The sequence below is a fragment of the Scyliorhinus canicula genome, chromosome 17, assembly GCF_902713615.1.
Source record: "Scyliorhinus canicula chromosome 17, sScyCan1.1, whole genome shotgun sequence".
Lineage (NCBI taxonomy): Eukaryota > Metazoa > Chordata > Chondrichthyes > Carcharhiniformes > Scyliorhinidae > Scyliorhinus > Scyliorhinus canicula.
Genome location: NC_052162.1, coordinates 41,946,372 through 41,964,170, shown reverse-complemented (window position 1 = coordinate 41,964,170; position 17,799 = coordinate 41,946,372). Strand labels below are relative to the sequence as shown.

Genomic DNA, 17,799 nt, shown 5'->3' with positions numbered 1-17,799 from the left:
CGGATTTTCCCTCAGTGTACGCGAACAGGCGCCGGAGTGCGGCGACTAGCGGCTTTTCACAATAACTTCATTGCAGTGTTGATGTAAGCCTACTTGTGACACTAATGAAGAATATTAGACACTGTCCCAACTAAATATGCTCAAGTACAACACTAGGTATGCCAATGACAAGATATGGATATTTTGCCATAAGCAGGGCTACTTTATCCTTTGTACTATAAGCACTTATGCAGAAGGAAAATTGCAGAAAAAGAAAAAAAAAACAAAACAACATCTTGGGGTTTACTGCTGGCCAGAAGCTGAACTGGACTTGCTATATAAACACTGTGGATACAAGAGCAGATCAGAGGCTGAAAATACTGCAGCACATAACTCAGCTCCCGACTCCCAAAGCCTGTCCACAATCTACAAGGCACATGTCAGGAGTGTGATGGGAATACTCACCACTTGTCTAAATGAGTGCAGCTCCAACACCTTCAGCGAGGCACTATAAAGAACACAGTTGGCTGCTTGACTGACACCCCATCCGCCACTGATGCACAGCAGCAGCAAGGATCCTTTGATGACATCTTCCAAACTCTTATCATCCAAAAGGATGAGGGTAGATGACACACGAGACCACCACTATCTGCAAGTCACTGGGACTTACTGGCTGCATTCCCCAGTTCAGCCAAAAGATTTTGGACCTGAAACATTAATGCGGTTTCTGTCGCCATAGATGCTGCCACAACTGTAGCATTTTGCTTCTCTTGCTGATTGGATATGGGAATCTGGATATGGGAATGTGACTAGTACCACAGATCTTATAACCTAGAAAAAAAAATTGTACCAATGCTGTTAGGGTAGAACAATTTCCAAAGCAATCTTCAGTAACTGCAATGTGTACTGATCAAATACTGTCCAAGGCAACTATGGGTCACCTCAGCAAAGTTTAGACCTTTGTCTGACAGCTTATAACCCAGCCCCGCTATAAAGTGAGCAATATAGAAGTTTTCCAGTCCCGTACTACCCCTTTTGTGCTCCAGGAGATAAATTATGACTGGCCTTGCATTCCATCAAAATCACTTAATAAAGCACAGACCATAAAGCATTGACCATTACAGAGTGGATGGTTCCTTCTCTGTAGAGACTCAATTTGATGGCAGCCTGTCCAACAGTCCTGGTTGAGTTCTCCGATCCATGATAGGAATTGTTGTCAGCATTCCAGCTGGTGACTCCTGTTGAACCTGGGAGTACAGAATGCTACAAGTTTACAGGGAGATGGGTTGGAGTAAACGAGTGTAGAGAAATTGAGAAAGCATACATCACAGTTCTCAATAAAATGTTTGGAAGAATACTGATGATAAAATATCCATTGAACAGGGCTAAAATTCCTGGCCAAAGAAGTGGGGAGACAATGGAAGAAGAGCTCAGTGTCATGCCGAGCTCAAAATTCAATGAGGTATGGGGATGAATTGGAGACTTTGCCAGAGGACAAATATTTCAGAGAGCAGAGATCAATGAATACACAGTAACGGGCGAGATTTGAGGAGGAACAGACTTGGAGGGATGGGATGGGGAGGAAAGGTCAGAGGGCTATTGAAAGGAAGATAAAATGCTTTTTGTTAAAGCACCGAATGAGGCAAAGGAGGAAATGAAACTGTGGATCAGGACAGCTTTGAAACAAAGTGAGCCGAAGGGAAGAGATCAAATGTATAAATGCAAGTGCAGGATGCAGCAAGATCAGCAGTTGGAGGAACTCTGAATATTTAGAATATATCTGTAATCGTCCACATATCCGAAATGCGCAGGTGAAAGTTCAGCTAAGTAGCAATATGTTGGAGCCAGAGCTACTTTCCAAGGAAGTACGCTTTTGTAGATTCCGGATCAAATACGAAAAGGGAAATAGAAAACAGCATTTTGTTTTTGTGTTTGTAAACAGTTTCCTGTTAACGACAAAACAAGGTGTGCAGTGGCAAAAAGTACTAAACAAGGAGAGATTGTGCAAAAAGCACCTCTTATGATCAACACTGGCAGAACAATTTTTCAAACATATATATTTCACAGGAAAGCACAGTTATCATCCATTTGGCCCGTATTAAAAGCAGGAAGCTATAATCAAAGTTAAGAAAGCTACTGTGGACAGACAAGCGTAACTTCTGTGAAACAAGTGGAAATGTGTCCCCACTGCCAGAAGTGTAATATAATACTTCCTAAAGTGTATTAGAATGCTTTATAGATGCAATTAAAATGCCAAGCGAAAAACTGACTTCACAATCTGCAAAGTTCGCCGAGGAAACAAGTCAATTTTTGTTCACTTCACAGTTTAATTGGTCATACAAGGGTGCATTACATGATATAAAACAACTTTCTTTGTGAAGTAGCACATCATCCATGTGAAGATCCTGGTAGCAATTAAATATTCATGACTTTTTCAAGATTTACATTAGAAAATACCTCAGCACAACTTTCCCGCAACAAGCAACTCGAATGGCAACATAAAGCGAAATTATGAAACTCTTCAAGTTTGACACCTCGTCTTTGTTGAGCTAGTTAATTTCAGTCAGCAATGGCACAAGTACCAAATTGGCTCAGCATCGGTGCCAGGAACTGCAACAATGACAGGGACTGCATTCAAACACTAACCAGAAGCCTCTCCTCGGATGTGCAGAGATTTAAACATCAGACCAGCCTGGTGAAAAAGAACTTCCTCCCATGCTATATTAAAAAAAAGCCTGCTATCACCTTCCAATTTCAACTCGTTTGCAGTTAAAATTGGGCGCTTCAGGTGTTAAGGCTCAAACGTAGCAGCAGTAACTCTGGAAAAGCAGCCAAATAATGCAGTCAGAACTTTTAGGAACAAACTATTGTGGAGAAAAAAAACTCAATGGAATGCTCAGCAGTTTAAAATAGATGACTTTGAAATCATCTCTTAAAATATAGTAACAATTTTTCAGTTTTACATTTGGGCGTGTCACAAATGCAAAAGTATCATTTACATGCTAAATATAGAGCCCACCCAACAAGTTGTTGGGGGGGGGGGGGGGGGGGGAAAGAGTAGGGAGGAGTGCGTCTCTCACATCTGCAGTCAATGAAACCCCCCCCCCCCCCCCCCCCCAATCCCATTTTCAGCTTGGCAGAGAAAATAGAGCATTTGGAAATGTTTTGTCCCAAATGGATGGTACAGCTACAAGGTTACAAATACTCCATGTTCCATAGGCTGGTGGGAGTGAAGGGAGTAAATGGATACAAATGTTCTACCCTCATATTCATGATCAAAAACAAATTAAGAGCTCAATTTGAATATTTTCTTTCTTAAAAAGGAGGAAAGAGAAGTAGAAAATGTAGAGAGGTGACAGAAGGGAATTGAAGAACTTTGGGCCTGGGCCGCTAAAGGCTTGACTGCCCATGGTAGAGCAATGAAAATCAGGGGCGGGATGCTCCGCCCCACCACATTTCTGCCTCACCACACTGGCGGGATGCTCGTTACACCAGCCGGTCAATGCGGTTTCCCCATTGTGGGGCAGCCCCCCACAGTCGGGAAACCGATGGACACTGGCAAAACGGAGCATCCCGCCCCAGGTGTTCCAAGAGGGCAGAATTAAATGACTGCAGATTGGTGGATTGAGGGGCAGGAGGGCATTACAGGAGATGGAAGTAGTTACTTAGCAGAAATCATTGGGGACCACACTTAGCAGAAATCATTGGGGACCAGGACTTGGTACAAGGACACAAGTGCGCAATTGGTCAAGAGTACATTGGAATATCCAAGAGGTTACAGGGCATGCATGAGAATTTCAGCAGCAGCAAAAGAGCAGAGTCAGGGAAGAGTCAGGTAATACGAATGGTTGACATCAGCAGTCTCGGGTGACAGCAAGGATGTGTTTGAAAGCTCACCTCGGGGTCAAAGATGGCACCAATGTTACGAACAGTCTGGTTCAGCCTCAAGACGGTTGCCAGGGAGAGGGATGGAATTAATAGTTAAATAAGATAATGGCTTCAGTCTTCACATTTAGTTGGGAGGCAATATTTGGTCATCCGGTACCGGATATAGGACAAACAGGACAAATAATAACAAATGGAGGAGTTAGCAACAATGGAGGAGTCAAGAAAGGTGGTGGTGAAGTAGAGCTGGGTGGCATCAGCAGACATAATGTCACCCAAGGGAAGCATGTGGAGAGCTTGGAAGGTATCCAAGGACAGCTCCTTAGGGACAGCACGTTTATGGTGCAGATGCAGAATGAGACGCATTGAAAATGATATTCCGACTACAATTAGGTAAAAATAAGACCAGGCGAGTACAATCTCACTCAACTGGAGAAACAGGATGTGGTCAATCATGTTAAAGGCTGCAGACATAGCGAAGGAACAGTTTATGGTAAGAGTAATTTTGATGGTATGATAAGAGACCAGATTAGAAACAAACGAGGAGACGGCTATGGACTCAAGAGGAAAGGCATTCTGGGGATGGGCGATAGTTTACAAGGAGCTGCACAAAAAAAAATGAATCGGGACTCCAACTGTGTTGAAGTCTTCAAGCTCCAAGTACAAGACTGTTCAAACGAGCAGCTCCAAACTCCGAAAAAAAAATTGGTAATGTCAGCCAATCACCAAGTGAACTTCAATTGAAGTTATAATGTGATGAGGATTTTCAAGAGACAACATGTTCACAAGACCGATTTGTACTGAAGTTCCTCTGGAGCCTTATTCAATAAACGTACTGCCCTGACTTGGTACAGAGCCAGTTTCCAACCTACATCAGCTAATTTTAGCCATTGGAAATGCATGCTCAACATCAAGGCATACACAAGAGTGGCCTCGTGGGTGAGGCAGCACACATTATCTATGGAACAGCACCCAGTGTGAACAAGAATACCAAATTTCCTGTGAAACAAAATGAGATCCATGAATTTAAAAAAAGGGACGTGAACACACAATGTGAGGTGACAGCAGCAATCGATGATGTCAGCAGAGCACAGGGCAGTGACAGAGATAGCAAACACATTCCAGAGTGGAGCAGCACAAAAAGCTCAAGACTCACAATAGCCTTCTTAAAAAGGAACCAATGCACTGCAAGTTTATTGTCATTCAGGATTGCCAGGTGAAAAAATGTTTTCCAACACATTGTTTAACAATGGAATTTGAATTAAAATGCAGACGGCACAAGAGTAGAAATTGAGAAATGCAAACTTCCATCTTCTTAAACAACCCATATTATTCCTTGCCACCACCCAGATCTTGTCTCTAAAAATAAACGACTTCCCAACTTTCGAATTGCAAGTGAGCTGCTTTTTAAAGTTTTCTTTCGTTTTACCCATAAACATCCACAAGATAGTTTCCGTGACCTTTTCCCGCCAATTAAATCGTGATAAAAGCAGATGCACCTAAAAGGACGCCAAGATTATAAACTTGCATTAGTTCAAATTAGTTTCGTCATTGACCTTATTTAGTAGGAAATTCAGAAGTTCACAAGAACGCCCAACCGTTGCCAGTTTTTAAGACCAAAAATAAATAAATTCTGGGTGGGTGCTTCACGAGAAATTGCCTGTCAGCGTTGAAGTGGGACTTGACTAAACTAACTAGCTTGCCGCGAGGGCGGGGAGGGAGGAGAGCAGGGGTGAATGATTATGCGGAGTTAAACCCAGATAAAAACAGGCCATTGTCCTCAAGCTGCGGCCTTACAGCGCAAGGCAGCAGCCAAACTGCCAAATAAGGTTCTTCCATTGCCCACTAGATTACTTTTAGGAAAGAATCCCATACATGACGCATTGCAGGAAGCTTTGAGTCATTTTAGTTAGTTCCGTCATAAATTGAACAACATCCAAATATCAAAGACATTAAGAGAGTGTTTAAAATGTTTTATTTTTTAAAAAAAGCGACGTCCAGATAGCAAGCAGCACATTTGCAACAACGAAAAAAAAAAACAAAATTCAAACTTGTTGTTGCTCCTCCCCTGCCCCTTGACCAAAAAAAAAATGATGATTCAAGTGGGTGGACAAGAAACTGGAACAACCGTTACCAATTTCGTTTCCAGAAAAGCTGTCAGGAGTTTGAGCGAGTTACAAAGTAACAGGGCGGTTCAGCGCTCCGCTCCATCCGAGAGGCAGGCCTGGGATTTGGCAGTGAACCCACTGCCACTGACCCGAGTGCATTCCCTCACTCCGCAGCCGGAGCTGTCTCCTGGACATCAGAGCAGCCACACTCCAAACCATCCTCATCGTCAGCAGTAGCTTGAGCGGAAATTGAAGTTTCAATATCGTTACAGACAGGAGGAGGAGGAGGCCAGAGAAGAAGCTATAAAATCTTTTTTTTTGCTCAAAATAAGAGACCATGCCAAAAAAAAATCCGCAACAAAAAAAAAAGCAGTCACTCCAATAACCCCAGTTATAAATGACTTTTTCAAAAGTAAGATGAAAGGTTCACTCCTCCAGGAGGCAGAAATTACGCCGCGTTTATACAAATGCGGATGGATGTCAGATGGTCTGCTTACCGTTTTCGGCATGTTGTTTTCTTTGCAGGCGTCCTGTTACTTTCAGTTTGAAACGCTGCTCGAATGACCAGTTTTTCTTCTCTTTTTTTCCCCCCCTCTCGCCCCCGGCCACGAATTGCCGGTTTGTGTGTTGAAATCAGAGGCTTCTTCTGCCCATCGGCTTCTGGCCGGCCCCTGCTGCGATTCAGATTGGCAATCAGCACACACGAATCAAACACGCGCCCTTCAATGCGGCTGGATAGCACAAAAAAAATAAAATAAAAGGAGCCTTGAGCTATATTCTCTGCACGCTGCTGAACGTCTCCACTTGTATTTAGTATTGAACCACAGCCCCAACTTCCTGCTAACGGAACTTCAATGTCTGAATCTGACACCACACCCAGGAAAACGTTCACATTTTAAGTGATGAGGAAACAGACCCCGCCTCGCAATGTTGTAATAAATAGGCTTCTGGGTTACAACTGTTTGATACATAAGTAGACATTGTCTGAAACGTTTTTTCGTGCTTTATATTTGCCTTCAGCAACCTCTAATCTTAAAGAGAGATAAAAATATATTGTTGAATCAATTAACACATTAATGGGGAACTCTTGGAGCCATTTCTCAATAAACGAGGTGGGAGTTCTCAAAAGTATCAATGGTACTATTTTTTCCTAATGAATTGGAGAAGGAACTTAATGTTCCTAAGATTTGGGCGTTAGCAGTCCGAGGAAATAGGTGGAAATTATCACCCATGATCGTCCAGTCAGCTCTGACAGAGAGTCATCAGCCTCGGAACGGTAGCTCGGTTCTTTCCCCACAGATGCTGCCAGACCTGCTTGGGATTTTCCAGCCATTTCTGTTTTCGTTTCAGATTCCGACACCCGCAGTAATTTGCTTTTACCCATGTACTGTGGATGGATTAAACTAAATAGGGCAAATGGCCTTCACTCTATTGTCAAATTCTTGAAATCTTTTTTCGAAGACACCAACCTGATGGACTGAATGGCCTCTGTTCAGCAACCATTCCACGGGCTATCAGATTTACAAACAATATTTGAGGAACAGCCATGTTAGTGTTGGCACAGTGATAAGGCATTGTATCCCAACCACTTATAAGTAATGTAATTTAAAGTTTGAGTAAAACTTATTTGCTGGCTATCTCCCATCATGCCCCTCTCCAAGCTCATCTTGACCATGAGTCATTTTTTGAAAATATTTTTAATCAAGTTTTTGATATTTTAACATTTTAAGCACACAACATAGCAAAGAAAAAAAAACACAACTCCCCCCCCCCCCCCATAGCCTCAATCAAGCACCCCACTTTGCACCCCACCGCCCCCTTCCTCCTTAACAGCTAATGGGAACCAGCTCCTTGAAATGTAGTATAAACAAACCCCATCTCTTGTGGAACCCCTCACTCTCCTCCTCAAAGCAAATTTTACCTTTTCCAGATACAAAATCTCCCATTAAATCCCCCAGCCACACCGAGGCACAAGGTGGAACAACTGACCTCCACCTCAACAGGACCTGCCCGCGAGCGATCAGCGAGGCAAAGGCTAAAACGTCTGCCCCCGCTACCGACATCTCTAATATGGTCTCCGGCAGACTGGGCTCCAAATCTACGTGCAAGACCGCTGACATGTTGCTGAAGAACGACATCCAAAATTTCTCCAACTTACGGCAGGACCAGACCATATGCACATGATTGGACAGGCCCTTCCCACTCCACTCACAAGTATTCTACATGCCTTCAAACAGCGAGCTCATCCTCAACTTCGTCAGGTGCATTGTATGTAGCTGTATCAACTTTTAGCTGTATCAACCCCACACATATGAGTTTGAGGCATTCACCCTCCGCAGAACCTCACTGCACAACCCCTCCTTCAGCACCATCCCCAGTTCCTCCTCTCACTTGGCCTTAACTCCCTCCAGAGATGCCATATTCTTCTCCCAAATTCTCCCATAGATCACTGAGATGACCCCCTTCTCCAGCCCCATCTCCAGCAGCACCCCCTCCAACGATGAGGAGCGTGGTTCCACCGGAAAAGTCGGAAAGATCTTTTTCCCAAATCCCGCACCTGCATATATCTGAAAATCTCCCCCATTGGATCCCAAACTTGTCCCCCAACTCCTCCAAACTCACAAACCATCTTTCATCTCCATTACCGTCGTTCCTCCCATCCCCGAAACCTAGCATTCATCCTCTCTGGCTGAAGCCCATGGCTCCCTCGGATTAGCATCAATTTCGGTCCTGCCCCTAACCTAAAGTGTTGTCGAAGTTGCCTCCATATTTTCATCGTGACCCACCGGATTTCCACAAATATTTGTCCATGGGACCCTCTTGCTTGCTCTCTTGACCAAAGTTCTGCTAAACTAGTAACCACCCAACTTCAATTCCTGGCTTGCAAATTAGCTGATATTGTAAATATCCTGAGCTGGTGGTATTTGTCCGTATTCTTGCCACGGGTGTGCTGTACAGTAGTTTCACTCACAAAGTGAATCCTGGCCTGAACCCAAACTGTTCCACTACCTCTGTGAGGTACCTCCATTCAACCCTATTGAAGGCCTTCACTGCATCTATGGAGATGATCACCTCTGGTGTCTCTCTGCCGGGTGGGGTCATGATCGCGTTCAGCAGGCGCCTGATGTTCGCTGTTAGCTGTCTGCCCTTGACAATGCCTGTCTGGTCCTCTGTGACTACCTTTGGCATGCAGCTCTCCAGTCGCCTTGCCAGGGCCATCACCAGTACTTAGGCGGCAGTGTTTAGGAGTGAGATGGATTTGTGTGACCCGCATTCAGTCAGGTCTTTGTTCTTATTTGGGATCAGTGATATCGAGCCCTGTGCCAGCGTGGACGGAAGGTCCCTCTCAATAGAGAGTCATTAAACATCTCCCGCACATGCGGGGCCAGTGCTGGTGCAAATTTTTCTCTAAGTCCTCCGGGAACTTGTCTGGGACCAGTGCTAACCCTGCCTGAATGGAATTGATCTATGACTTCCCCCAGTTCTAATGGTGCTTTTATGTGCTTTGTGTTCTTATACTAGTATAATGCAATGTAATTTCTGAGTTATTATGTGGGTTACAACATGAAGACTGATTACTTGTTTGGAGTACCAGAGGAACTGTACCTAGTCAGACCAATTGCTTTTGGAGAAGAGAAAATGAATCAAATTAATAATTGCAAAGATTTTTTTTTTGTAAATTTTTTAAATTGGGTTTTTGAACAAAGTATATTTCCCGTTATGTACATAGAATAAGAAATATATATATACATTTAGAAGAGAAGGGCACACCCAAGCATACAAAAAAAAGTAATAATAAAAAATAAAATAAAAAATAAAATAGAATAACTGGTAGGGTATTGTGCACCAGCTCGACAGCAGCAACTCTGTACAACTGGCAAAATTATTTACAACACATAAGTAGGCAACTGTTTATTGGGGGGGGGGGGGGGGGGGGGGGGGGGGGGGGGGGGGGTGGAGACTGGGGAGGTAAATATACATTTGGGTGCCGGAGAAACAATTACATTGGGCAATACTCGAATGGGTTTGGTGTTGGTGTTGTCACTTGCTTCTCCCGGGCGGATCTTGCTGCAGTTGTCGTCACGCACTCACCTCCGCTTCAGCCGTTCCTCCCATCTTTCGCCTGTATTCTCCTTGTTCTCAGTTCCTGGAGATGCCAAGTTTGTTATCATATCCCGTGGCCTCCTTCCAGCTGTCATTTCCATGCCTCCCCCCCACCTCCCAGGTTCTCCTCTCTTGCTCCCTATCCCTTCCCTCTCCCCCCCCTCCCCACTTCCGCCCCCTCCCCCCCCCCCCCCCCCCCCCCCCCCCCCCCCCCCCCCCCCCCCCTCCTGTGGTTCGCCTTTCTTTCCTCTTAGGTTTAGCTGTTCCCCCCTCCTCAACTGCAAATATTTTAATCTGGACTTCTTAGAATCTGAAATCACTCTATTAAATCTTTGAAAATAATATTCAATGTTTTGTAGAAAAACAATCAATGACAGTAAATTTGTGCACAATTGTCCCTTATCAAGAATCTTTATCATGTCAAATCTTCATTGTACGTAAAGGTCATGTGGAGGCCAATGCACTGCATCTCTCTGCCTTACCAGCCATGACTATTTGAGGCCCAGTAGCAGGAATTTCCTTCCCTTGACCTGACTCCTGTTTATCATTTTCCATATAAGTAGCGTAAGGGAGTTTTATCCTTTACAAGCTGCCAAAAATTACAAGGTTGGATAAAATTAGGTCTCTTCTCATATGACTCCATTATTCTACAGCTCACATTACATCATATCATTAAATCATAATAAAAACCAAAAGTACTGGAAATACTCAGCAGCCCTGGGAGCATTGGTGGAGAGAGTGGCTCAGGTCTTCTGGTTTCTGGATTGTGAGAGGCAGGCCATTTGCCCCAAGATACACTTCGGGACCGTGACCATATAATATCCTCTACCCTGGCATGGGCGAATGGCCAGCAGGCAAGGTGACCAACCCCGCCTGGGAGGCGATGGCAGTGATAATGGGCACCAGCTCTCTGCATAACAGGAAGGGGATGCAATGTAGGAAGAAGATGAATGACCTTCTTCGTGCAGCTAGATAAGTCTGCCTTCTGTTGTGTTCGCCCTCACCTCTTGACACACACATCACACTCCCACAGTGATCTCACTCCCAGCCACCTCTTGGGGTCCCAATGCTCAGCCTGCGACCATCCGCTCCCTCCACATTATCCTCCCATGGTCTTCTCTCCACCCAGTCACCTTCCATGCGTACCAGTCTTCATTACCATCTGACCTGGAACGAGTCCTACCTACATTTTCCTCATCTGTCTCATTGCAGGACAAACCTGAGGACAATAGACATGAGCGGGCACATCCATCGGTTGTAATGCCCGAGCTGAAGACTCTCACCCATTTGAAGAAAGAGTTGGCCGGGGAGGAGCAGGACCACACCTATGCTGACGGTGAAGTGGGGGCAAGAGGCAAAAGTGAGAATACTCAACACATCCAATCACGGTGTCATGCTCATGTCAGGTCAGTTTCTTCTATCTTTATGCCCTTGCCCTGGACTAATGCCATCTCCCTTCCCTTGCAGGTGAATCAGTCAAGCAGCCCAGACTATTCTCTCACCCCCTGGAAACCACATACCCAAGCAGCCTGAGGGAAACATCTCAGGGTGATAAGCATTGAAGAGGCATCACAGCTGTCACCCACACACTTCGCCAGCACAGATACTCACACCTGTGGGAATAACGAGTCGGCAGGCTTCTGGGTCATTCACTGGTGATCACCATAGAGCTGAAGATCCACAGCAGGCAGAGGCAGGCGTGTTTCAGGGATCTGGCACTCAGAAGCATGCTGGAGCCCAGGACTCTGCTGAGGCCCAGTCAGATGACAATGCCCTGGGTTTGGCCATCTAGAGCTGCTGGAAGTACAAAGGCAGAGTTGGGAACATCAAGAAGGGATGTCAGAATCCCTCCTGTACTACAAGGCTAACTAGGAACTCCAATTGCCTTCTGTCCGAGGAGATGGTGCCCTCACTCCGAAGCAACATGCCAATACTGCGAGGGTGACGACTGCTGTGGAGACTAGTTGATGCAGGACATGTGCTCCATGGTGTGGGATGTCGACTCCATGGTTTCGGTCATGCATTCCATTGCTGAGAGCATGACTTCCATGGCGCGGGGCTTCAACTGCATTGTACAGGCACATGGGAATCTATGAGTGTCAACACCAGAGAATGGCGGAGTTTCTGGATCTCATGCCAGCTGCCCCTCTATCCCATAGAGGAGCCCAGGGGCCCCCATGCACCCATAGGGAAGAGGATCATCAGATGCACAGCCCGGAGACTTCCATCCAAGAAACCCTGGGGGTTGTCAGACCATCTGACTCCCCACTCTCTGTGACTGACAGACCTGAAACCCCACACAGCGAATAGGGTAACATGACAACACTCATGCTGTCCGAAGGCAGGCCCGGACCCTTTAGGTTCCAGTCGTTCAGAGTTTGCCCTCCAAGGTCATCACAGGCAACTGGGCATGGCAGTCAGTCTGCCACCTTACCCTCAGCTGTGGATCCTGGGGAGACACCTAGACGTAGTGGTAGAGCGAGGAAGGTTAAGAAAATATAGTCTCAGTGTCACGGGTGAATTTAAGCCCGAGTAGAAATTATTCACCTGTGTTAGTATTGTTGGAACCAACAATTCTACGGACACGTGCTTGTAGGATTAGAATAGCGGTTTTAATATACTCACAACAGAGCCAGCCTATTAGCCATTGAACTTTCGGTGAACTGGCCGGCTGACCATGTGGCACTGATCTTTATACAGCAGCTTCCGGGGGGAGGAGTCCTGGGCAGAGCCAAGGGAGAAGCCCCGTACAACTCGAGCATTCCCAGAGCTACTCCCCCTGGAGGACAGGTAGTGCAACTGCACTTACAATATAGACACATGTATATACAGGTTATAATTCGGTGTGAATCACATTCACCACATTCACCCACTGTGAAAAAAAATTGAGTCCAGCGGGGATGGTGGCTCACAGAGTTAGTCTGTCCGGTGGATGAATTGTTCTTTTCGCTCTGCGGAGCACCGGGGTTGCAGCCTCTTGTGGTGGCTGGGTGGGTGTTGAGAGCTGGGGTACGATGGCAGATTCCGGGGCGGGCCTCGTCCGAACTTTATACACCTCTGGCTCGACCAGAGAATGGGGGCGCTGGGGCGGGCTGGTTCTCGCGCGTGGAACCGGTGGGGTGAGCTTACGGAATCGGGGGCGCGAGGGGGCGGCAGCATAGGAAACGGGGTAAGAGGTTCCTCAGCGGGGGTAGGGGGGGCTGGATCCAGCGGCTGCCAGGTCTCGAAGGGATACTGTGTCCTGGTGGCCGTCCGGGAACTCCACGCATGCGTACTGGGGGTTGGAATGGAGGAGGCGCACCTTTTCAACAAGGGGGTCAATTTTGTGCCCCCTGACATGCTTCCTCAGGAGGACCAGGCATGGTGTCCTCAGCCATGCCGGAAGTGAGACTCCCGTGGTAGTGCCCCTAGAAAAAATGAAGAGTCGCTCGTGAGGGGTTTGATTTGTAGCTGGACAGAGGAGGGATCTGATTGTGTGGAGCGCGTCTGGGAGGACTTCTTGCCATTGGGAGACTTGGAGTTTTCTAGACTGGAGGGTCAGTAGGACGGACTTCCAGACCGTCGCGTTCTCCCTCTCCACCTGCCCGTTCCCCCTAGGTTTGTAACTGGTAGTCCTACTCGAGGCGATGCCCTTGTCGAGCAGGTACTGACGCAGCTCGTCGCTCATATAGGACGAACCCCGGTCACTGTGCACGTAGCTGGGAAACCGAACAGGGTGAAGACACTATGCAGGGCCCTAATGACTGTGTGGGAGGTCATATCAGGGCATGGAATGGCAAAAGGGAATCGGGAGAACTCGTCGATAATGTTGAGGAAATAAATGTTCTTGTTAGTGGGGGGGGGGGGGAGTGGCCCTTTGAAATCGATCGGAAGGCGTTCAAAGGGCCGAGAAGCCTTGACCAGGTGGGCCCTGTCTGGTCTATAGAAGTGCAGTTTGCACTCTGCACAGATCGGGCAGTCCTTGGTGACCGCTTTTACCTCCTCGTTGGAGAAAGGCAGATTTCGGGCTCTGATGTAATGGGCGAGCCGGGTGACCCCTGGATGGCAGAGGTCAACGTGGATAGCTTTCAGACGGTTGATCTGCGCGCTGGCGCATGTCCCGCGGGATAGGGCATCCGATGGCTCGTTGAGCTTCCCCGGTCGATATTTAATATCGTAACTATAGGTGGAGAGTTCGATCCTCCACCGAAGGATTTTATCATTTTTTATTTTGCCCCTTTGCGAGTTGTCAAACATAAAGGCAACCGATCGTTGGTCAGTGATGAGGGTGAACCTCGTACCTGCAAGGTAGTGCCTCCAGTGACGAACAGCCTCCACGATGGCTTGTGCTTCCTTCTCGACTGAGGAGTGTCGGAGTTCTGAAGCGGATAGGGTACGGGAGAAAAATGCAACGGGCCTCCCTGCCTGATTTAAAGTGGCTGCTAGAGCTACCTCTGAGGCGTCGCTCTCAACCTGAAAGGGAGTGGATTCATCCACCGCCCGCATGGCTGCTTTGGCGATGTCCTCCTTGATGCAGCTGAGGCCTGGCGCGCCTCAGCTGACAGGGGAAATCGTGTGGCCTTAAAGAGTGGGCGGGCTTTGTCCACATATTGAGGGACCCACTGGGCGTAGTATGAGAAGAACCCCAAGCACCGTTTGAGGGCCTTGGGGCATGCGGTCCGGGTCTGAGCCCAGGACTCCATTCTCCACGACGTAGCCGAGGATGGCCAGTCTGTTTGTGCGGAAAACGCATTTCTCCTTGTTATAAGTGAGATTTAATTTCTGTGCCGCTTGGAGAAAACGGTGGAGGTTGGCGTCGTGGTCCTTCTGGTCATAGCCGCAGATGGTAACATTGTCCAGATACGAAAACGTGGCCCGCAGCCCGTACTGGTCTACCATTCGGTCCATTGCTCGTTGGAACACCGAAACCCTGTTAGTGACGCCGAAAGGGACCCGGAGGAAATGGAAGAGGCGGCCATCGGCCTCGAATGCTGTGTAGTGGCGGTCCTCCGGGCGGATTGGGAGCTTGTGGTATGCAGACATCAGATCCACTGTGGAAAATAGCCGATATTGGGCGATCTGATTGACAATGTCTGCAATTCTGGGGAGGGGATACGCGTCTAGGAGCGTAAAGCGATTTATGGTCTGGCTATAGTCGACGGCCATGCAAAATTTTCCCCCGGTCTTGACGACCACCACCTGAGCTCTCCAGGGACTATTACTGGCCTCTATGATCCCCTCACTGAGCAGCCATCGGACCTCCGATCGGATAAAGACCCTATCCTCTAGGCTGTATCGCCTGCTGTGAGTAGCTACTGGCTTGCAATCTGGAGTGAGATTGGCGAAGAGCGGAGGGGGGGAGATGCGCAGCGTGGTTAGGCTGCAGATAGTGACTCGGGGCAGGGGCCCGCCGAAGCTGAGGGTGAGGCTCTTGAAGTTGCACTGGAAATCCAGGCCTAATAAGAGTGGCTCGCAGAGGTCGGGCAGGACATAACGTTTAAATTTAGAATAACTAGCGCCTCGAATTGTGAGCGTAGCAACGGTGCGTCCTTGGATTTGGACTGAGTGGGAGCCCGAAGCGAGGGCGATAGTTTAGCTCACCGGAAAAATAGAAAGTGAACAGCGTCTTACCAGCTCTGGATGTATAAAGCTCTCGGTGCTCCCAGAGTCAAAGAGGCATGGCGTGCTGTACCCGTTGATCTGGACCTCCGCCATCGAACTTCGTAGGTGCTTGGGGCGGGATTGATCCAGGGTGACTGTGCTGAGTTGCGGGTAGTCGGCGGCTCGATCAGCTGTGCTGGAGTGGCCCCGTGATGACTGCCCTCTGAGTTCGTAGTCGTCGAGGTGAGTTTCAGTGTTTGAAGGGGATGGATCCCAAGATGGCCGCCCCCATGAGTCGCACATGGCCGGCCACATGGAGGAGGATTGCCAAGATTGCCGCCCCCATGTCGGGTGGGGGCGGAGTCGGCATACAGGCTGCAGCATTTCGGGGCCTGCAGGCCTGTGAATTCAGGGAACGAGTGCTTTGAGCCGTGGGAGGGTTAGAGGCTGGGGCTTTCTTCGCCAGACACTCTCTAGCATAGCGTCCTTTTCGCCCGCAGCTGCTGCAGGTTGCGTTACGGGCCGGGCAGTGCTGTCGCGGGTGCTGGCTATGGCCACAGAAATGGCAGGCTGGAGCAGCCGAGTAGCTGGCTGGGGCTGCAGAGTAACTGGCTTTGGCAGCGCGGTAGCTGGTGGGCCGTGCGGCACAGGCTTGGGGGGACTGTTGCTCGAGGGTCCACGATGAGGTCGTGGGGTCCGCGGGAAACGAGGTGAGACTGCGGAAGGAAATTTCCATAGTGGTAGCAGCCTCCACAGTAGTGTCTAAGTCTTGGGCCCCCTTTTCTAGCAGTCTTTGGCGAATATAGTTAGACTTAAGGCCCGCCACGAAAACGTCCCGCACAGCAAGCTCCCTATGTTCAGCCACGGTAACGGCTTGATAATTACAGTCATTGGAAAGATTGTTCAATTCCCTTACAAACTCGGCAAGCGTTTCTGTAGGCCGCTGACGGTGGGTCGTAAACACGTGGAGTGCATAAACCTCGTTAATGGGCCTAACGTACATTTTGTCCAATATTGCCAGCGCTGCGGTGTAAGAACCGGCCGGATTCAGCTGTGTGGAGATTCTGTGGCTTACCCTCGCGTGCAGTAGGCTGAGTTTTTGTTCCTCCGTTGTTCCGGCGGTGCTGGCTTCTGCCAGGTAGGCTTTAAAACATCTCAGCCAGTGGGAAAAAATTTCCTTAGCCTCTGCATCCTCTGGGTCGAGTTCTAGGCGTCCGGGCTTGAGGGCTGCTTCCATGATTTCTTTGACTGTTTCCTGAGTATATTAAATTGTTGGAACCAACAATTCTACGGACACGTGCTTGTAGCATTAGAATAGCGGTTTTAATATACTCACAACAGAGCCAGCCTATTAGCCATTGAACCTTCGGTGAACTGGCCGGCTGACCATGTGGCACTGATGTTTATACAGCAGCTTCCGTGGGAGGAGTCCTGGGCAGAGCCAAGGGAGAAGCCCCGTACAACTCGAGCATTCCCAGAGCTACTCCCCCTGGAGGACAGGTAGTGCAACTGCACTTACAATATAGACACATGTATATACAGATTATAATTCGGTGTGAATCACATTCACCAGAAGTATGATTAAATGTATTAAAAGTCACGTCATGCATCCTGAAAGTGCCTCCCCACCCTCATTTCATTGTGGCATGCACAGCCAACCCCCATGTAATGCTCTAACTCCTCCATCTGCCGTGAGAGGATGGAAGCTCAATGGTGTTTCCTCTTCCCCCACCACACTGTGACGACGCAGTCATGCCAATGTGATCTTGGTAATGTCCCCTCTGCTCCCAGGGCAACACACAGGCCTTTCACCTGTTGCAGCATTCATTCAGCCATCGGCTCAAAGCTTGCAAGAGTCTGTCTACCTGCTCAATAAGTGCTGATGTAAACCAAGACCCCTAACCTGGGAGGAGGCAGTAGCAGCTGAGATGTATCATTCAACATCTCATAGCCCCCAGATCACACTGTTCAGTAGCAGGTCACACTCAGGTGTCTGTCAGACAGAAGTCAGACAATCGCTGAGAATAAGAGAAGCATTGCTCTGTCCTCACTGCAAGTCAGCATCATTCTCCTGCATTGTCTGGTCATACCACTTTCGCACCCTGCCCAAGAAAGGAGCAATTAACACGATGACCAACCCACT

General features: G+C 48.0%; 1 protein-coding gene across 1 annotated transcript in view; it reads right to left on the bottom strand.

Annotated features, from left to right (window-relative positions):
- Positions 1 to 6,858, bottom strand: part of msna (moesin a) — a 104,095-nt gene extending 97,237 nt beyond the window's left edge. Inside the window, exon 1 of the mRNA XM_038774582.1 lies at positions 6,470 to 6,858. Within this exon, the coding sequence (XP_038630510.1) occupies positions 6,470 to 6,481 (12 nt within the window). The 5' untranslated portion in view covers positions 6,482 to 6,858. The remainder of the gene's footprint in view (positions 1 to 6,469) is intronic.
- Between the last annotated feature and the right edge of the window lie 10,941 nt (positions 6,859 to 17,799).